Genomic DNA, 20,355 nt, shown 5'->3' with positions numbered 1-20,355 from the left:
TAAAGGGGGTTGCTTCAGTGAAAATGGTGAGTGGATGAGTTAATAATTAGATATGTGACTTGAGCCAGGCCCCTTGTGTCGCTGTGACCTGACGCTTAGCATCTATCTGCATTCTGGCACACTTATATACAGTAGTGAGCCAAAAAGAGTAGAAGCCATTTTGGACAGATTAGACCTTTTTCCGCAATTAAGAGAAAAGGGCTCCACTGCTTTCTGCCATCAAGTAAATTGTTCATCTGAGAATATGTAGTCTTCTGGTCATTACTGTTAGTATAATATCGCAAGCATTAAATATAAGAACCAGTCAGAGGTTCATTCAGAACCTTTCACTATTTAAGCAGGATCCAAGCCACCCAAAAGTTAAAAATTAAAAAAAAAATCCTACACTATTTGCTTTATCACCTTTAACATAAAACCTTGATGTGGCAGTTTTCAACATAACATTATATAAACAATCAATTTCAAATTTGCCTCTCAAGGGCCAGCTAAAAACCTTGTCCTCTGATTGGTTGGTCAAACTTCTTACAGCCAGTTCGACTGGCAAAACATACGTTTATATTTGCACATTAATACATCTAAAAAAAAAATGAATCACTGTCTGGTGAGTAGAATGTATGTATATTTCCGTCGTGCTAATTGTAAACTATACACTGTGTACATGACAGCTACACTAAAAACAGTTGGGTTAAAAATAACCCAATTATGGATCAAAAATGGACTGATCCACTTTATGGGTCAAATTTGACCCAAATTTTGGGGTTGTTTTATACAAAATAACCCAATTTTTTGACCCAAGTGAAGGATCTGACCAATATTTATAAGTTGTTTTACACTAAAAGACCCATTTCTCAACTCAAAATTGGGTAAAATTAACCCAAGTAGAGGCTTGGTCCATTTTTGATCCATAATTGGGTTACTTTTGACCCAACTGTTTTTAGAGGGAAGGTACGGGCAAGAGTGTTGTTTACACTAAAAGCGATATAGAGACACATTCAAACATAAGCATTTCCTGTAAAAGTGTATCCACATGTTATACGGGTCATCATTGTGAGATTAAAAGCATAACATACAGAAATTTAAAATGGAGGCGAATCATAAAAGACAAGATGAAATCTAAGATTCATGAATGCGTGCCTCTTTAGCAAAATAAGGGTCCGAAGGGAGAGTTCCGTGCTCACGCTCCCATGGGGGGGGTTGCAGGCGGCCTATTTTGGTAGCTGAGGTATAATGTATAAATTATAGATCAGGTGTGAGAGGAGAGGCCGGCTTGTGCTGCTGTGCTCTATGCTATCCACAGGGGGCAGCGCAGGCACAGCAGAGCCCAGCTGAGCTGACTGCACATCATGTCAAGGTAAACTCCAGTTGGGCTCAGTGGAAGCAAAGTATGGCGCACTGCAGCTCTGTCTTCAAATTCATCTTTTAGTAATGAGCATCCCCACACACCGCTGAAGAAGCATGACACGATGCATATGAATAATAAACAGCTTTCAGGTTGAAGATATTTGCAATTTGAAGAGTTTATATTTGCTTTGATTGCAACTTTGACAGAGCCCATTTATGTCATGTTTGCATTGCTCCTCTGCTTGTGCGGTTAAGCGCCCAAAGCATGCAGTAAGAGCGAGCTAATTGTGCGTTTATTTTGGGACATTTATGTTTGATTGAAAAAAAAAAAGAAAAAGTCATGTTCTAGTATTCACAATCCAAACATGTTACAAGAGAGGAATAATAAAGCAAAGTCACTCACTATACTGACTCATCTTTATTTTCATCTCAGCATGATCATCATGTGTCAAGCCAACGCTGGAATCCCTATTAGTGGGTTGATCATTATTTTAAATACTTGATGAATATTTAGGAAGACTTTATTTCCAACACGGCGGAATATACAATTAATATTTGATAGTCCTGGCTTGCACGCTGTACATTAGCCGTGTGTGAGATTCATGGCCTGCATCAGTGGATTTGACTTTAGTGCCGCTTTGCGAAAATGATTACAACACTTGAACAAATGCACCGGGAAAAAATAATTAAAGCACCTTAAACGTTGGCCACTATGTTGTCAAACTTGAAAAGATTGTGTGTCTTACCGCCGCAATATGCAGCAGGACGGCACCGCTCTTTCGCTCGTTGTTGGTGAAAAGGTCATTGGGGAACTCGTGTATTGCTGGGGAGAGAGGAAATGTCACGGTCAAAACAAGACATTGGCGGCAGCGTGACGGCGAGGCACGTGTCCACCGCCGCCACCGTCAAGCCAAGCCCCAACCCCAAACCCAGTTGTATAACATTGTGACGGGGTCAGCAGACCTTCATGACCTCACCACGCCGGAACATGACGACGACCCATCAAGACTAGGATAGATTATGTAATAAGGTCTTCAAAACCTGACTGGGAAATACCAGCATGCAAAAAAAATAAAAAATAAATAGCTTGATGATGTCATACTAAGTCAATTTGAAAAGCTGGACAGGCAGTCATTTTATAAATAGAACCTCAAAAAGTCAAATCTGTTCTGGAAAGCCAGTCCACTTGCTTTTGGATTTTATTCAGCATTCTCAAGTGAAGTGTCATTTATTTGCCCCCCCCCCCAAAAAAATCTTCAAAATACGCTGAGAACCATATAAATATACATAAATACATTTCCCATCAAAAACCTGGGGCAAATTGGGAAAATACTGTAAAAAGTGGGAGGGGGGGATCCAAAATATGGAAAATATTTTGTTTTTAAATCTGAGAATGTGAATCTGTGGGTGCTGAATTGCGAATATGTACAGTTTTAAGTTGTAATATCACCACTAGATAGCAGACAGTTGCACTTACACTTAGTCGCTGATACTGCGCTATACTACAGAACAAATCTAAATTTCTTGCGGGTTTGGAATGATATGCAGGATAAACCGTCGTACCTTAATAATATTAACATTCTGAGTGAACTGATTAAAAAATTATGTACAAAATAAGTTCTTGCACTTAATGTTTTTTTTTTTGTTGTTCAGCGGTTTGTGCTGTCCATGAATGGTCATTTTTTGAGCAAGACAGCCCCTTTGCATTGAAAAAAAAAATACAATACATGGTTATTTTGTTGTTTGCTTATAGCCTACATGAATTGAAAACCCTATTATCAAAAATGAAATATATTAAAAGCAGATACGCATGCTTTTTTAGGAAGTGTGTGGACCCCAATTGTACGGATTTAAAAAAATAAAAAATAAATAAAAAAAATAAGAAAAGTGGCCCCTCCGGCGTTTAAGTTGCTCATCCCTGCCGTTGGCTGATTTTGCATCTTTAAATTCCGAACAGTACGATTGTGGCGAATAGCAAGGACTGACCTTTTTCCTGCTTTTTATAAACATTTTTTAAAATGACGAAAAACAAAATTAAAAATCGACAAAACCTTTATATGGCAATAGAATTTTGGAGCTTCTAGACGTGGAAGTGCCGTCTCCTGAGACAGTCACAAGAAGGAGTCATGCCATGACAACTTCTTTCCAAACATCTGGGTCATTTCAGCACACTGTCAGCAATTACTGCTCGAGTGTAACAAAACAGTTGAAAATACAAATAAATACGTAAATAAATCACAACTTCTCATATACTGTATGAGCTCAACAGTTGATCTGGTAGCTGACAGAGGTGAGCTGCTCTCTTCTGGGACGTAACGCAGCATATGTGAGGGGCACAGCGCCGGCTGGACACGGTCCAGTTCGGCCCGTTATGCATGCTCGCTTAATACATGCGTGCAGTATTGCGCCTGCAGCGACTTCACTTGAAGCGTCAATAAGCAAAAGCAAGCTCGTTTGATGCAAATGACTTCGAGGTTTTCCCGTAGGCTCGGTCAGGACGGATGTGTTGCGATTACAGCATGCAAATAAACCACGGCGCGTTTTGGGGCCGTGGTCACATATGGACTTTATGAAGTGGAACGGGACTCACCTGAGACTTCACTCTGCATCTGTCCTAACCTCACTGTTGCGAGTGCGAGTGCGCATACATATATTTTTATACTAAGTGATGCGTGCACACATGAATGAACCGGCCCAGCATTTGGAACGCTGCAGCAAATGTAGCATGTTGTAGCATGATCACACTCATCTATTCTGTACGCCTCTTGAATGCACTTTCTCTTGTTGTCGAAAAAGATGTCAGAGCATAGGAACAGACAAAACAAAACGACAACACTGCTCTCTCTCTCTCTCTCGATGGAAGATCAACATTTATGCAACTGTTCATTCTTGTGTCCATCATTATCTATTAAGACAATAACATACAGTGTAAACTGTCTTTGTGATACAACATGTGCAACTATTTATTCCCGTGTCTGCCGTTATCCAAGGCGATTATGCAGCCGTTTTAAAAGTTGTGTAAAATATCCGTTAGACAAGACAAGCACTTACACAACTCTTAATTCCTGCATCCACCATTATCTAATATGAGACTACAATGCAAGTGGTTTAAAGTTGCGTTACGTATCTTTGTTAGCTAAACAAACAAAGGCAACGTAATCAACAGATTACGCACCAAACCCGTTCACCAATTTGGGTCTTCGTCAATGTGTTCACAAAAAGTTGTCCAAAATGTACAAGTAAAAAAAAGAGCAACCAGGATTCAGGGCTCACTAATGAATCGTTTAAATTGTTGGACTCGACCCATTACTCTATTAATGGCCTTGTAAGAGAAAAATGCAGTTGACAACGTAGGTAGGTTTTGGCTCATTTCATTCCATGCAGGTTTCGGTGCTGAATGAAGGGGAAATCCCAACATAATCAATTACACAATCTGACGCAGTGGCCTGAATGGTGAAAAGGGAAAGCAGATTATTGTATTCACATATTCTTCCTGCAAACAAGTACTTTGTGAATTTTCACAAACAGCAAGTGGCCGAATCAATAATTCAACAGCACAGGCATAGAGTAAGCTCTTTAAAACTCTCAGCCATTTTCACTGAAGCAAGCCCCCTTTGCTCCTGGTTGTTTCACTGGATTTTGACTGATTTTGCAAGGCCCACAGAATATTGTGTTGCATTGCTATAAAAACATGGAACCTACCAAAAGAAAAATTAGAGTCTCTTCTTTCATCAGGAGAAAAGTATATTTTATCCTTTTTCTTTTTGCAGCAATTAGCATTAGAATATAGCAAAGTTTCATCATTATTCACAAATCTCTTTAGAACTGTGGGTAAATGAGCTTGTTCGCAACATGGCCCTGGTTGAGCTCTTAAACTCTGCTGCCACCTGCTGGCCGTTTTTTGTAATTACTACCATTGCTTCACCCGTTCTCTGCAGTTCAGAGGCTGCATGAAAGCCTTTTGTATGCTCTAGCCTAAAAAAATAAAAATAAAATAAAAAAAACATATAAATACGTCTTTGGGACACTTGGAACATATTTATAATTTTTGGGGAGCAAATGATTTAATTGCATGGCCAATCCTCTCCAGCTATACACAAAAAGATCAGGCTGAGTGGCTGTTTACAGTGTGCGACCATAAAGGTGCTTTAAGGTCAGCAGTGGTCACCTCCCGGTCCGCAGTGACACCTGACCAGACAAACGTGTGCCTCTCGCTCGGACGCAAACAAGTCGCCATTCTTTCCCGCTCAAGGACGGGGCGAACACGAGAGGACGGGGACGACTTAAGTGACGTGTCCCAAATGACGCCTTTAAATAGGCCCACACTGACATTAGTGTTTAGACAGCAAAAGTCACTTTGGGAAAGAAAATAAGTCATTGAAAGAAGATGAATTCATATTTCAAAGTCAAGCGAGAAAGCTGCTTAGAGTTGAAAAACGGCCACACATCTGCGGGATTGGAATACTGTATATAAAAATTGTTATAGTAATCTAAATCAAGTGTTTATAACAGCACTTATGGGAAAAGAAAAGCGTTTTTTAGTTATATCAAGTAAGTGTACATGAAAACAATAAAACAACGTAACAAAGTATTGGTGGCTGTGATATTTAATAGCTAAACAAAGGAGGACGATCAGATATGAAAGACCAGCAAGAGGCCAGAAGGCCAAATAATATATAAAAAGGTCCTCTTGAAGCTAAGCTACAAATCTAAAAATAACCCTCACATTCTCTGTTTGGAGATCTTTCTGGGCTGCTTATGCAAGAAATAACTTGCTTTTTTTGTTCAGCGCAATCCACCCATCCGCCCCCACCCCCATCGCCTCCTTTTATCAGCTCATTAGAAGACCACACAGACTATATAGCTATTCTAAGAACGACATCGGTCCTCACATGGTCATTTACATTCCTTAAAACGCCTTTTTTTTTTCCAGGCTAGGTTAGTTAAGATTAGACTAGTTGTTTTTATTGAATCTAATAAAGTTACGCTAATGGAATTCATGGGGTACAATTTCAAACTTTGTCCTTACAAACATCTCATAATAATTCATTGGTTATTAAAGCGCTATGTAATGAGATCCAATGCAACACTTGTCTCAGTTTCGATACAGCCTGTCAGGGATGTAGTCAGTAAACAACGCATTATTCTACATTTCTTCTGCCGTTTTTCATCCTTCAACTACTTCTATATTACTTAACCGATTCAAACCATTCCAATTACAACACGTCCTAAAAATTCATGCTTTGCGGGTTATTTGTCTTATTCCAAACATTTACAGTTTCCCACAACTCAACATTTTTCACCTCAAACAAATACCCCCTTCATTTCCAATGAGATACTCAATAATTCACTCCCATTTGAAAAATCTAACTGTTCAGCTCATTCAATTCACCTTGGGATCAATTTTCAACATCCCCCCAATTCCACACATAGCAAAAAAAAAATTTTTTTTTTACCACTCTTTGCTCTTATTTCGCTGCTAATTGTCCTTTATCTACTTCCACATTACTCGACCGATTCCAACCATTCCAACTTCAACATGCTCCAAAAGTTCATGTTTTGCGGGCTATTATTTCTCTCATTCCAAACATTCACAGTTTGCCCAAAATTAAACATTTTTGGCCCCAAATACCTCAATTAATTTGCAATAAGACATTCAGAAATTCACCGTTTAGCCCTTGGGATACATTTTTAAACATTCCCGCATAGCAACGATTACACATTTTTCACTAAATATGGGGTTTGGGTCAGAAGTTTTCTACATTCCCACATGCCCAAAATTATCTCACATATTACAAATTTTCACCAATATTTAAATATTTCACCTAATTCTATATAATTAAAATAAATATCATTCCACGTCATTCAATGCATTCAACAACTTTCCACCTCACTTAATAGGATTCCAATTTTTTTACATTTCTTTCATTCATTACGTCACATTCGTAAAAGTAGTTTGTTGCATCATATCACAACTAAGCTCTTATATGTTGACGAGTTCACCACAGAGGATTGTCACAATACTTAAAAACAACTCTGTGATGGTGCTGCATTAAAGACAAAGCAAACCAGCCACTCGCACTCCATCCATCCATTTTCTTAACCACTTATTCCTCACAAGGGTCACTTTGTTCAAAATCTTGTAATGTAGCAGACGATGAAGGTGTTGCATAATCGAGAGCTTGGCCTCCCGTGAGGTCTTTTTCTACTCGAGACTGAACATGGCAGTTAAATATACACAACCCAACTTCAGTACATAAAGCGTGCAATGTATCTGAAATTTACCTCCCCGTCACACTGGAAAAACCATTCCAGAACGCAGCAACACCGTACGTACTGTACAGCGTTATACTCAAGAGACTATACGAGTTGAATAACGTCGATTGTTCTGCCTCACTTTTGGCCCATTAGATAATTAGCCACTAATGTGTAGCAAAGCGCGATCTTACACAGTCGAAGGGCTACAAAGCATGCGCGCATACGCACCATTATTCTCCTCTCTTGGTGGGTCAATACATCCACATGCTCGTGTCACATGTGCAGCAGTGCTCACTGCTCACATGTTCATTTAAGCACTAAAATACATGCCATTCCACACGAACACACGCACATGCACATTGTAGCGCATCAAGTCCCGTTCGGTGTTGTTTGCGTGTGATCGCTGAACAGAGGTTAAATTGTTGGACCAGAAAGTTTGCCGTTGTGAAATTACATGTTCTCAAATGTCTGTTGGATAAACAAGTTAAAGATGTGCTACAATAATGTTGAATGGAGGGTGGGGGGGGGGGGGGCTTGTGTAATATGAAGCTCATGCCCCCAATATGATTCTTCATGATTGTAGCGTTCAAAAAATAGTTTTGTTTCACATAACTTGCTCGCTTAACCACATTAGGGTGCTCTTTGTTGTGTGTGCCACAGGACAAGAAATCTCACAGTTGTCGAGCAACAAAAACAAACAAAAGGGCAATTAGCATAAAACCGCACGTTTGTCCAAAATAGGGCTGCGCACAAATCAGTGGCGAATTCAAATGGTGACTCAACTGGGCATGGGAAAGAGAATGCCTAATCCAAATGTTTGCGCTCGGACCAGAATGAAATCTTGTAATACCTTTGCATGTACCGCCCCCTATGTGCGGAGTGTGCATTTGTCGAAATAGTTAGCCAGCTAATGAGCATTCAATCAACTGTTCAAGCAGTATGATCTAAATGAAGCCAGCGTATCAAGCCTCTGTTGGCCTCTCTCTCTCTCGCATGAAATGAAATCAAATGAAAGCAGTTTGCCACAGAGCGAACATCTCCTCAGCTAGTTAGCTTAGCTTTAGCTTGCCGCTGACGCCCACCGGTGTGGAAAATTGATGCGGTACAGCACAAACATTGACTTGGATTTGGCTATTTTAAAAGTAGCTAGTTGACATTTTAGGAGTTAAAATGGCAGCAAGCATCTACAGCGTTCAGTACAGGGTTTTTTGTTTTTTTTAGTAGGGGTTGCTGGGACAGCCCAAGACACGGATGGCAAGTGGAGGTTTTTGGTGCGAGTCCGAGCTCTAATCCGAAAGCATAATTCATTTGGAACATGACTAACTTCTTGTGTTTTTGTAGCTTTAGTTCCATTCTTTCTCTAAAAACTGACACTCGTCCAACTTCTCAGTAACAGCAAAGTCATACAAGCAAGTCTGAATAGCCTATTTAATCATTAAAAATATATTTTTTTAAACTGGGTGTGGCCCTAGTTGTAAACTAATCCATTTTCAACACCTGAAGAAAGGAGGGGGGTTGGGGTGGGCGGGGGTGCAGTGAATAACTGTTCCTAAAAAAAAAATGTCTGGACTTTACTCTAGAGCCTCACACTACAAGAAGGTATTGCATTCAAGCAGGGACATCAATAAAAAAGCCACTTAAGATGGCTGTCGAGTCAGCAGCGGCACCTCGCGAGGCTTCCACCAATAATGATAAAGAAAAAAAGGAAGCCAAGTGTTATCTATGCAGCGCAGTTAAATGGAGCCTCGGCCATTGCGCCCGCTCGCCATATAAACACACGCCCACAGTGATCCTTCTCATCCTATCTAGCCTCCATCCATTCACACCTTAGCGCTTTCCCTCTCTCAAGGGGAAGCCCGCTTTGTTAGCACCGGGGCGCCGTAGAGTCAACACAGGTGATTACAGGTTTATTTGTATTCCACTGAGATGCGCTGGATTTATAGTGTTTGGCTGCTGTGGATTTCAACTCGGTAAAACACACACACATCTTTCGTGATGATATGATTATAAGCAATACTTTTAGTCTAAGCGCAGGACAGAAATGACATCATCAATTGGGTCAAGTTTCTATACTTTGATAAATGTTGTCCTTCACCGGCAAGTGTTATCACTAAAACTATCTTTGAAAGTTTCAATGCAGCCCATATTTCAGCATTCACATATTCAGCGAATACGATGGTGAAGCGCACTGCTGCAGTTGCTCATAATATTTTACGCAATGGGAGGCTAACATTTCTCCACATGCCACTTGGCTACACGAAGATGAAAGATTTGGTTCATTACTACTTTTGAAGGTACGTCAACTTTTAAAAGATGCGAAAGAGAGCTGAACTATTTTGAAAAAGAATCTATTTGCGATTTTCCCACCTTAATATTATGATTAAATATGATTTTTTTTAAGTCTTTTTTGAACAAACAAGCAATAAAATGACGGTATTACAATGTTGGCGACCACTGAACCAGAGTAGTACCGATACCAAGTAGTGATTCTACCAGTACTTTTGATAAATAAAATTCTACTTCTCAAAAGTTTATTTTACTACATTGCGATGATTTAAATATGCTTAATTGTTCAGACCTAATACAAAGAAACCAACTTTTTAATTTTTACTTGCTGGTTGTCATGTACAACAGTAGAGATGTTAAAGTACCGATACCAGGCACCGGGCTGATAGCCGACCTTATTTCAAGATATTGGTACTTGCGAGTCCCAAAAATTATCTGTCCCGATTTTTTTGAGGGGAAATTTTATCAACAATATAAAAAGTAATGGTCATATGGGTGGTACTTAGCAAACGGTGACTACTCAAAAGTTGAGTACTCATACTGGTAAAAAAAACAGAAGTGGCATCGATCATGCCTATTTAACACATGAGAGCCATTTAGCATTGGAAACAGTTTACAGTAAAGTGTACATCAATTTAAAAAATAACCCAATTTGGAGCAAAAGGGGACCAATCCAATACTTGGAACAATTTCATCCGACTTCCTAGGTTATATTAAACCAAAAATCTGCTTGTTTTGTTCAACACCCCCCAAATTATTTTTTACCCAAATGGTGTGTTGGTCCCTTTTAGATCCTAACTTGGTTATGGTTAGAGTTTACCAAATGCAGAAGTCACATTTCTTATAAGTGTACAAATATTTACCATGAATTTGTATCAGATTTGACACCTATCATAAAAGAGGTGTAAAAGTGTGTCGTAGGGGAAAAAACCCCACAAGGGATGTAATGAGACATGACTAGAATTGTCTTCGCAGGAATGATAAATTGCAGGAACAATCCGAGCGAATCACAACCAGTCTGAACAAACCAATCGGTTTTGCAACACAAAGCAACGCGTGTGTCTATGGCAGGATTATTTCCGAGATGATACGAGTCATATGACTGACTCACGCTGACGAAGCAAAGCGGCGCGAGGGCCGGTGGGGGCCAGTTCAAAAAGTTTCCTAGTTAATGAGGGGTTGCGGAATGTTAAGTTCAGTCTGGTGCACCAGGGGACTTTTTGTAAAAGAGGGAGAGAGGGAAGAAAAAAAAATGGTAATCTTTAAGGATTACGCTTCTGTTGAAGAAAACTTCCAGGATTTTAATCCAGTCATTCATTCAGTTGGCCCCTACTGCAACAAAGAAAAGTCACATGCTGAACGGTTTTATTAGCGTTGTAAAAACGGGTCCGGTTGCGTTTAATAATGACAACGCCGCCGATTTCAATCATTCCAGAGTGGGAGGCGAAATGAAGTAATTGCCTGTTAAGCCCCGCTGGGCAGCTTGTGACACTTTAAATGACATCCAAATTGTCTGCGCCCTGCTGTCCGCCATACTGTATGATACACAAACAAAACAAAGCCCGAAATTGACATGCACCCCGTTTGGTTAAATAATTACTCGCCGTTGCTTGAAAAGACTCTTTAGATGATTAAGTCTGGAAGAATCGCCACAGGCCGCCATGAATCACTGCGATGGCTTTCCAAAATAGAACATTCACTGCCACACACAAAACAGTAGTACCACTTTGTCATTTGCATGGATAATGCTAAAGAGTGTGGATAATACAATCAAATACATATTTATAACCACTTGTGAATCTGAATGGGGTTTGTTGCAATTCAGTCAACATGAGACGTAATAGCCTTTTAGTGGTAATCTAGAGAAAGTCACGACAAAAAAGCGAAACTGAAATCCAAAATTTTGGGGTTCAATATCTTGCTCAAGGGCACGTCGACAAGATCACAAGGGCTGCGGAACTGAACCCACAACCTCCCGGTTGGGAGATGAGCAAACTACCACTAAGCCATGCCGCCTTAAAGTACTAGGGATAGGCCGATTATCGGCGCCGATATTTGTCATTTTAACAAATATCGGCATCTGCCTTTTTACAAATCTCAATGCCGATAAAGCTGGCATCTCACCGAGCGGTGAATACTTGTGAACGTAGCGAATTTAGGCTTTTCATCAAGATTTTTAAGATGTTTACAGACAGTTTTTACTTGTCGCAAAGACATTTTAAACATATTCAGACCTTTTTTTTTTTTTTTACTGCCTGCGAAGATCTTTTGAAACTTTATACAAACCCCATTTCATTTATGCATGCATTTAAATGTTCACTTTATAACAAAATTATGTTAACACTGGGAACTCCCTACACTTTTTATTTTTATAAAATAAAAAAAAATTGAGTTAAATTAAGAAATTATGTTGACATTTTGGAAAACTTTAGGGTAGTATTTACTTGCTCAGTTTTAAATTTAGCTTAACACATGCTGATGGATGACCCTGGAAGTTCCCTGCAATTTTTGTTAGGATTTTTAAACAAAGCTGTCAATTCTTTATACGTTTAAAAATGTTAACGCTAATATTTTCTATTTTACTGCAAATGGATATCGGCTAACAATCGGTACATGCCTTGAAAAAATAAACCGCATCGGTCTATCACTAAAAAGTATTATATATTAATTAATAATTATTAATTAATATAACTTTGTTTATCTATGCCAGCAGTTTATAGTGACAGGCAAAACAATTAAATTATCTTCCATTAGATGGCAGAAAATCACATGATTTTCGGATGATCGGTATTGGCTCAAAAAGATCAGACTTTTAGATTTTCTAAATTCCTAATGTAAAAAATGAAATATTTTATTCGTTTACTTAATTTGAACCACTGCTGCTTTACAGCCATATAAAATGTTATTTTTATGTTGGGATATCTACAAATGTTTATAAAATTGTCAATTAATGGCCAAAAAGCCCCCCAAAAATGCGCTCTTATTTTTTTCATTATGCATTCCCAAGATGTCGGATCGAGACTCGGTACTGGCAGATACATAAAAACAAATGACTTCGATTTAGCTGCAAAAAAAGGTAAAAATTTAAATTATGCCTCTTTTTCTGTTACATAACTCAGATATGTTGATTATCCTATACGGTTTTATTCCAATATAAAGTATCATAGCATTCATCAGATTTTCTTGGACTTTGACAGAACAACAATTAGATGATATATCTTTTCCTACAAAGCTCTCAGCTACATATACAGCAACCCTCGTCTCAATCAGCACACGATTGACACTTCCTAGCAATTTAGAAGCAACGGAATGAGCTATAAACCTGCCTAGTTGGCGCTCGTAAAGTGATCAGGCAAGCACCATTCGTTTTCTTTTGAAGCGTCGTGTGGACCGAGACCGAGCGTTTTCAAAAACAATCTTGGCCGGCATACCTGGCGCTGAACAATTCTTGGGCTCCGTTTCATTTTCGGCCGCTGACGCCATTAGCCGCCTCCCCCAGTGCTCCGGGTCGGGACGGTCCTCCATTATCATGCCATGGCCTGCGGAGGAAACATGAAAAGAAGATTCAGATTCAGCAAAGTGCTTATGAGGCAGCTTTAACACCCACAAGCCCTGCGGTGTATATTGCTAAACAGGCCTGAGGTAAAAGTCAACACATAAAATGGTTTGGGAAATCTCACTAATTGACATGGATGGTTGTCATTCTTAATCTCCTTAATGTGTCCTGCGTGGATGTCAAACTTTTTTTTTTTTTCCCCCCACAAGAGTGCATCAAAAATGAAGCTGCCGCACACTTTTTCTCCGCTCTTAAGCCTCTGCAATGAGGACAAGCACTGCAGTCCTAAATATCTTATGTAAAAATCATACCAGCCAGGCCAGATGTGTTTCCAACTTGCCGTTTGTTGCCGCGCAAACGACACAAGGCCCGAGGCGAGATGAGAAAACGGTTAGCTGTGTGCAAAAATGATGAGTCGATCAGGGTGACGCGAGGACCTAATTATTGCCGCGCAACAAGAGCATGCAATACGGCCAAGCAGTCGGCCCGACTTCTGCTTGTGAGGTCACGCCGATTGCGGTTTGCGGAAGTCCACTCGCATGACACGGTTATAATCGGCGTTATATATAAGGACAGCGAAGCGGCTGGGGAAGTAACGCGGAAAACAAATGACAGGAAGTGGACTGGAAGGAACATCAGAATTGAAGAAACCAATTCTGATTTTTGCCTGTGCTGGGAAGTACGGTTACAAATGTTTCAACATGATCCCAAATGGGAATTTCATTCGTCGTGATAGGATTCAAATACTTCATATAACTAATGCAAAGGGTAGTTCCTCTCAGAGATACAATAAGGGATCGTTATTGTCCTTCCTCTATTATATTAGCACGAACAGCATTTGGATTCAAGTTGTTGTCAGCATATTGTTGCAGGTACGCCATATTTGGCCAAAATATTCATAAGTAGGTCAATGTGGCGACCCCAGAGTATGTTGGACAAGCTTTATTGAATGCATTAAGTAGCTTTATGGTCAATGTACTTACTGGCATGTCCTTGACGAAATGACATCAGCTCAAAGTCACAGCACTAATTAATGTGTGCCACAGAGGCCCTAAAACAAAATTGGTCACTTAGCAGTATAATGCAACTTTTTACGTTTGTGTCATGGCAGATAGACTAGAATGTAGAAACTCTTGAACTTGAAATGAACATTGGAATAATCAAAAAGGAGAAGTCCATAACAATATGTTGTACGCGCCCCCACGAGCATATCCATGTCAGGGGGCGGCCATTTTGTCACTTGTTGTCGACTGAAAATGACATCACAGTTATTCAGGGCTCAGGTAATGACCAATCACAGCTCAGCTTGCGGATATCACGTGACCAAACAGAAACGGGTGATTGGTTGTTACCACCTAAGCAAATGTGATGTCATTTTCAAAATCGACAGCACGTGACAAAAGAGATGGATTGGTGGCTTTTGCTGCTTAATTTATGTTCCACAAATACAATATTAATCAGAATAGCGTGTTTAGAGTAGTGGGGCTGCATAGAACATATTGTAAAAATAATAATAATAATAATGTTTGGGGTTGACCTTCCCTTTAAATATTGGAAATGACAAATTAACAGCCTTATTATTTAAAATGATCACTAAATTAAAGCACTTCATGATGCTGGGAAGTCTCTTTATGATGTCTGAACAGTGGTCACGCCATCGTCAATGTGTTGACAACTGAAAAAGTGGAAACTTGTATGCTGTCCAGTAAAAAGCAAGCAACTACAAATGTGTGATTTTCCAGAGCAAAACTATCAACATTTAGAGCTCCATGCTTTTTTTCTTGGACAGTGACAAATCATTTCAACAAATGAAAATAGAAATGTACACAAAATGACACTTTCACTAATCACCACAGATCATTTGATGCTAGTGTATGAACTTACAAATCGTACTTTGTCCCACCAGTGCTATCATGCATTGAGTTTATTTTTTATTATTTTTGGGGCGTAATTATTCAAGTGTTGGTCTAACTTTGTGCTCCACAAACTAGCACGCTCCGCAAACCCTCTCCCTTCCCAGCTTCTGCTTAAAAAGTGCATTGTAAAAGCAAGGCAGTGAAGCCCAGCTGTCACCTTTTGTTTATCCCGGAGATTTGACATGCACTTAACTTGGAACGATACGTCACATTTGTTACACCTTCCAGAAACTAAGCGGTTTGATTTGTCACATTAACACGTGCTCTGAAATTAATCCCAACACTTCCGAGTACATTAGTGTCAAGAAGATGTGATGATCTTATGACAAAAACACACATTTTGATCCTATTTAAGTTGAAATAGTCCAACCGTAGACAGACATGAGATAACCCAATGCTGTAAAATTATGTGAAACGGGCATTTCTCAATCTGACTGAAAACACGTTTTTGTTTATCACTCTCTGTCCCCTTTCAAATCTCAGTGTGTCTGATTGCATTTAAGGGGAGGGGGGGGGGGCACAATGTATAACAAAACAATTTAACAGGACTACGGAAGGGAAAAAAAAAATGCACTGCTTTGAATTCAGTAGAAATCTGGAAAAATTGTACATGACACTCCTTGGAAACGTAATTTCTCTTCCCATTTATGCAGACACGCATCGGCCGCAAGTCAAAAATGTCTTCAATGTCTCTCGACAAAGCCAACCTCGTTTCATGGAGTAGGAGCTTTTTTTTTTTTTGTGTAACCACTCGTCTAAATGATGTTAGTAAATGAAGACTCCAATTCAGGCGCTACCTCGGGGGGGGGGGGGGGGTCTTGGGGATTCTCATGACGATGACTTTGCTCAATCCGTATTTCACTTCAGACTAATACTGATCGTTTGTTTGCGTTCCTATTACAACTTTAGAGGTTTACAATCACAAGCATTGACTGAATTCAGGGCAAGTCGCAAAAGAGGTTTGACTCTACGTCAGTCTTTTTATCATGTTCAATGATTGACTATTTTGTTTTACACTATGTTCAATAATAATAATAATAATAATAATAATAATAATGTGAGACTCGGCTAAATTTGACGCTCAAACACCAACCCGAGTGGCGCTTCCCTTTGACGAGAAACCAAGCACAGTGGGCCACGCCGGCCGTCGCCTGCACGCGAAGCACAACATTGACGAGCGAGGAGGCCGAGGAGCGGCTGCCGCGACGTTGCCGAGGACATCCTCCTCCAGCTCTGTTCAATCAACCCAGCGGGGAGATTGGACCAAGGACGAACAATCGGTCCGTCAATCTTGCTGGGCTGTGAACAGGCAAACTGCCTTGATTCTTAAAAAAAAAAAAAGCGACGTCCATCACATATCTATTACGCGCACATCCACTTCTGGATCAGCATGCAAGGCAGCGAGTCACGCCTGTGCTCACTTTATGGCGGTATATGACCCAGGAGAGGTGCATCAAATCTCATCCATCTGGATCATTCTGGAAAATCAACACAAATCAGAAGGGCGCAAATAGGTTTTTCCTGCGACGTGACGCATCCGCACCCCCCCACCCCCCCACCCCACCCACATAGCTTCCAAGCCTTCCGCTATTCAATTAGATAGATCTGATTATGGCGAGTCTCATGGTTTCACAGAGGATTTTCTGCTGTTTTCACATACATAGTTGTCATGGAACAATTCATGCGGCTTCTTTAAAACATGGCTATGACTGCATAGGTCAGGCATACTTGATTAAGGCAAGCCATTAGCAACGCGCGTGTATATATATATATATATATGGACAAACCTACTTAAGCAAGAAAAAAAAGAAAAAGAAAAAAAGGCTGCCTTTGGAGATAAGAGCTTTTGCACTCGCATGTATGATATCATTTCAGAATAATCATTTAAGCCTCTTTGTTGTCTTAATGTAATTACTAACTCCCAGTGTATCTGGGAGATATACAGTACAGCGAGGCAAATTGTTGACGTTATCTGCAGCCCCCCCATCGGCGCCCAAGTGGGTGCAGATGGGCAGATCCCACGACGGGGTCAAAAAGAGCTTAATGTGAGAAAGCGCGCGTGTGTGTGGACACTGACAACAATTCGATACGTTTGAGATGGGGTTGCCGTCAGATGACAGCAGCGTGTCATATTTGAGGAATAAGGAATGAAAAAAAAAACGTCTGAAGACATTTAGTTGAAACAATTGTTTTTAAGATTAAGAAGCATTATATGTTATACATACATGTATGACTTGACATGTGTACGTTAAATTTTGCATTACTTGTAGTAGCCTTCTGATTTTGACCTGCCTTCATCAAAATCGCTGTCCAGTCAAGAGACCTTTATCAGTCATCTGTTCAAAACATTTCATTCACCATTTGCGGTCGTCGAAACTTTATTCATTCAAATCAAGTCACCGGGGGTCGACGTTTCGTTTGGGTGCCGTTTGTATACTTTTGAGAGGTCAGCAATTTACAGCACTCATAGAAAAATAGTTGTTTGGCGGCTACATACTTTTTGAAAGACATCAAGCGTAGACAGAAAACCGTTTTGTAAAAAATTATAATCTGAAGTAGATTTACTGCTAGCAGCGCTAGCAGCAGCTAGCGGCTACTTAGTGGCTAGCAGCTAGCCGTAGCAGCTGTAAGTGTAGGTACTAGATCTCGGTTGGTTAGATCGGCTTGGGGTCCTTCGGCGGCCGGCTTGCGGACGTTACGAGACAGGATTGACTAAAAGTTTTCTCTTGACCTTGAAAAAATATATATGTTTTTTTCCACAATTAAGTGATTTGATAATGCTTTATTTGTATGGGGTACGGATAGGTTTTAATGTGAAAACAGCACGTTGCCTACCAATTGATAAAGAGAGTTCCTGCATCTGCAGAGATCTGCAGATATTTATCAATGGCCACACTTTTTAACAAACGATTTACATTCGCAAGAAAAATGTGCATTCTGCAAATTAGTAAGGTATGCCAAATCTATCAAATGATATTTGTGACTGTTTTTTTCCCCTCAAATGTGGGTCACATCTTACACTGTTGTGCAAGTATGGTTATCAAATTCAATAATATGCACACAAGAAAAAGTTCTATCATAGCAACATTAGTTTTTCCAAATATATTTGTAGGTCTCAAAATTGCTAATTACATTTTTAATGTAATTACGTTTCATAGGTTGCACCGCTCCTTACAGGAGGCCGCCATGTTTTGCTGCCATCTTTCTGCTACGGATACACGAGGGGAGACAAACTTCGTGAACTTAGTAATTGGTGGGAGGCTTTCAAGGTGTGCTCTCTCTGGGGCAACGTAGGTCATTGCATTCTATTAGTTTACCACTAGCTGGTAAAAAAAAATAAATAATAATAATCTACACACTGTCTCTTTAAAAGAAAATGGGATTTCTGTGACATTACTATGTCAAACATAGGACACGTTGTTGACACCCTTTCTAACTAAACAGTAAACACATTATCCAGTAGTTGACCTCGTTTCACTTGGTTTAGTGGGATACCTCACTAAAATTCCAATGTTGCTGGTTGGATTACATAACGGCTGTGATGCTGCGTTTGGGATGCTCTCTGCATGTCAGCGTTTGCACAGCCCTAAAGGGAAGACTTTTGACATGGGGGGGTGTTTAGAGAGTGACGGATGCGTGGGACATCACACGCACCGCACGACTGCTTGTCTCCATTACACTGGAAAAAAAAAAAAGCACACTCTTCATCATCACCATGCGTGTGTGCGTGTGATGCTGACCGTGGCGCTCGGCTACAGCAGATCTTGCTGCAAAAGCGACAAATCAAACGTGTGTGTGTGCGCATGTAAAACAGGAGGCGTGCGTGCGCCGTGATTACGCGCCTGTGCCTCTTCTCCAAATTAAAATGTGCAGCTGCCACCGCGAGCACACTGCAGCAATACGGAGCAACCTCTGAAAAAGGCTACCACTTAAATAATCGTACACATTCTATAGTTGGTTTTTTTATAGTTTTTTTTTTTTTTGCAAAAACGGCGTCAAGGATACGAAGGGGAAAGCACCGATGTTGCATTCACGTGCCCTTGGTATCGCCGCTAGATCACATTGTTACGGTGCGTGATTATAATGCAGATATCGTGTGTGCGTGTGTCGTGCACGCACTCACCTGTTTTGGTCAACAGCGCCGACATGCTCCACGCCACTAAGAGGGCACTGCAGATGAAGCACACCTGTACAAACAGCATCTCCCTCCTTTTGCGAACTTTAAACATCTTCGCCATTATGCTCTTCTTCTTCTTCACGATGTCGTCCCGTTCCATGGCTGCTTCGTCCTCCCTTCGGCCACTTTTAATTCCCGAATTTATTGATGTCTCTTGGTCGCCGTCCTTGAAATTAGCCGAAGAAAGCGTCTTTTTTTTTTTTTCTCACAAGGATCCAAGCTGAGGTGAGGTCCTCATTTCGGTCGCACTACGATTCAATTCGGCGAGGGGATAAGAAAAGCGAGCAGGATCCTCACTCCGGCGTGCATCTTGTCCCGTGGAGAGGAGCGGAGTGGCAATGAGTACGATTAAACAAAAAAACAGACCCCCCCACCCTCCCCACCCCCCAAAAAAAAAAACCGTGATCCTCTCTCCTCCTCGGGCGCCAGCGTCCCGTCATCAACGGAGGCTCGCTCAGCTGCGTGGGGAGCGAGTTGACGCACCTGCGCCTGATGCCCTGTGCGTGAGCGTGCGTGCGTGAGCGTGCGTGGAGGTTAATTGTCACATTCAGGCAGCAGTCGTGCTCGTGCAGCAGAGTAAAACTCCTCCCTCCCTCCCCTCCACCCTCCAAATGGATTCCTCCCCATCTGCCCTCCTCCCTACCCGGCCGACCTTCACCCCCCGCCCCGAGACAGTGGGCTCCTCCATCGTCCACTGCTGACACCAACTCGTCAATCAGCTGTCACGTTTTTGTTTTGTTTTTGTTTGTTTTTTTGCATCAAAGCACGTGTTATGAAACCAAAAGCCTATCGGTCGTTGATTTTTTAAAGGGAAACAATAT

General features: G+C 40.7%; 1 protein-coding gene across 2 annotated transcripts in view; it reads right to left on the bottom strand.

The window, feature by feature from the left end:
- Positions 1-20,111, bottom strand: part of slc24a4b (solute carrier family 24 member 4b) — a 34,798-nt gene extending 14,687 nt beyond the window's left edge. For both annotated transcript variants that reach the window (XM_086061158.1, XM_086061159.1), the window contains exons 1-3: positions 19,481-20,111; positions 13,317-13,424; positions 2,088-2,164 (exon numbers count right to left, since the gene is read on the bottom strand). In XM_086061158.1, coding sequence (XP_085917284.1) covers positions 2,088-2,164; positions 13,317-13,424; positions 19,481-19,634 — 339 coding nt within the window. In that variant the 5' untranslated portion in view covers positions 19,635-20,111. The remainder of the gene's footprint in view (positions 1-2,087; positions 2,165-13,316; positions 13,425-19,480) is intronic.
- Between the last annotated feature and the right edge of the window lie 244 nt (positions 20,112-20,355).

Source organism: Leptonotus elevatus, chromosome 18 (assembly GCF_054856555.1).
Source record: "Leptonotus elevatus isolate MCC_2025b chromosome 18, RoL_Lele_1.0, whole genome shotgun sequence".
Lineage (NCBI taxonomy): Eukaryota > Metazoa > Chordata > Actinopteri > Syngnathiformes > Syngnathidae > Leptonotus > Leptonotus elevatus.
The sequence above is the reverse complement of the archived record's forward strand: the minus strand, read 5'-3'. Positions and strand labels throughout refer to the sequence as shown.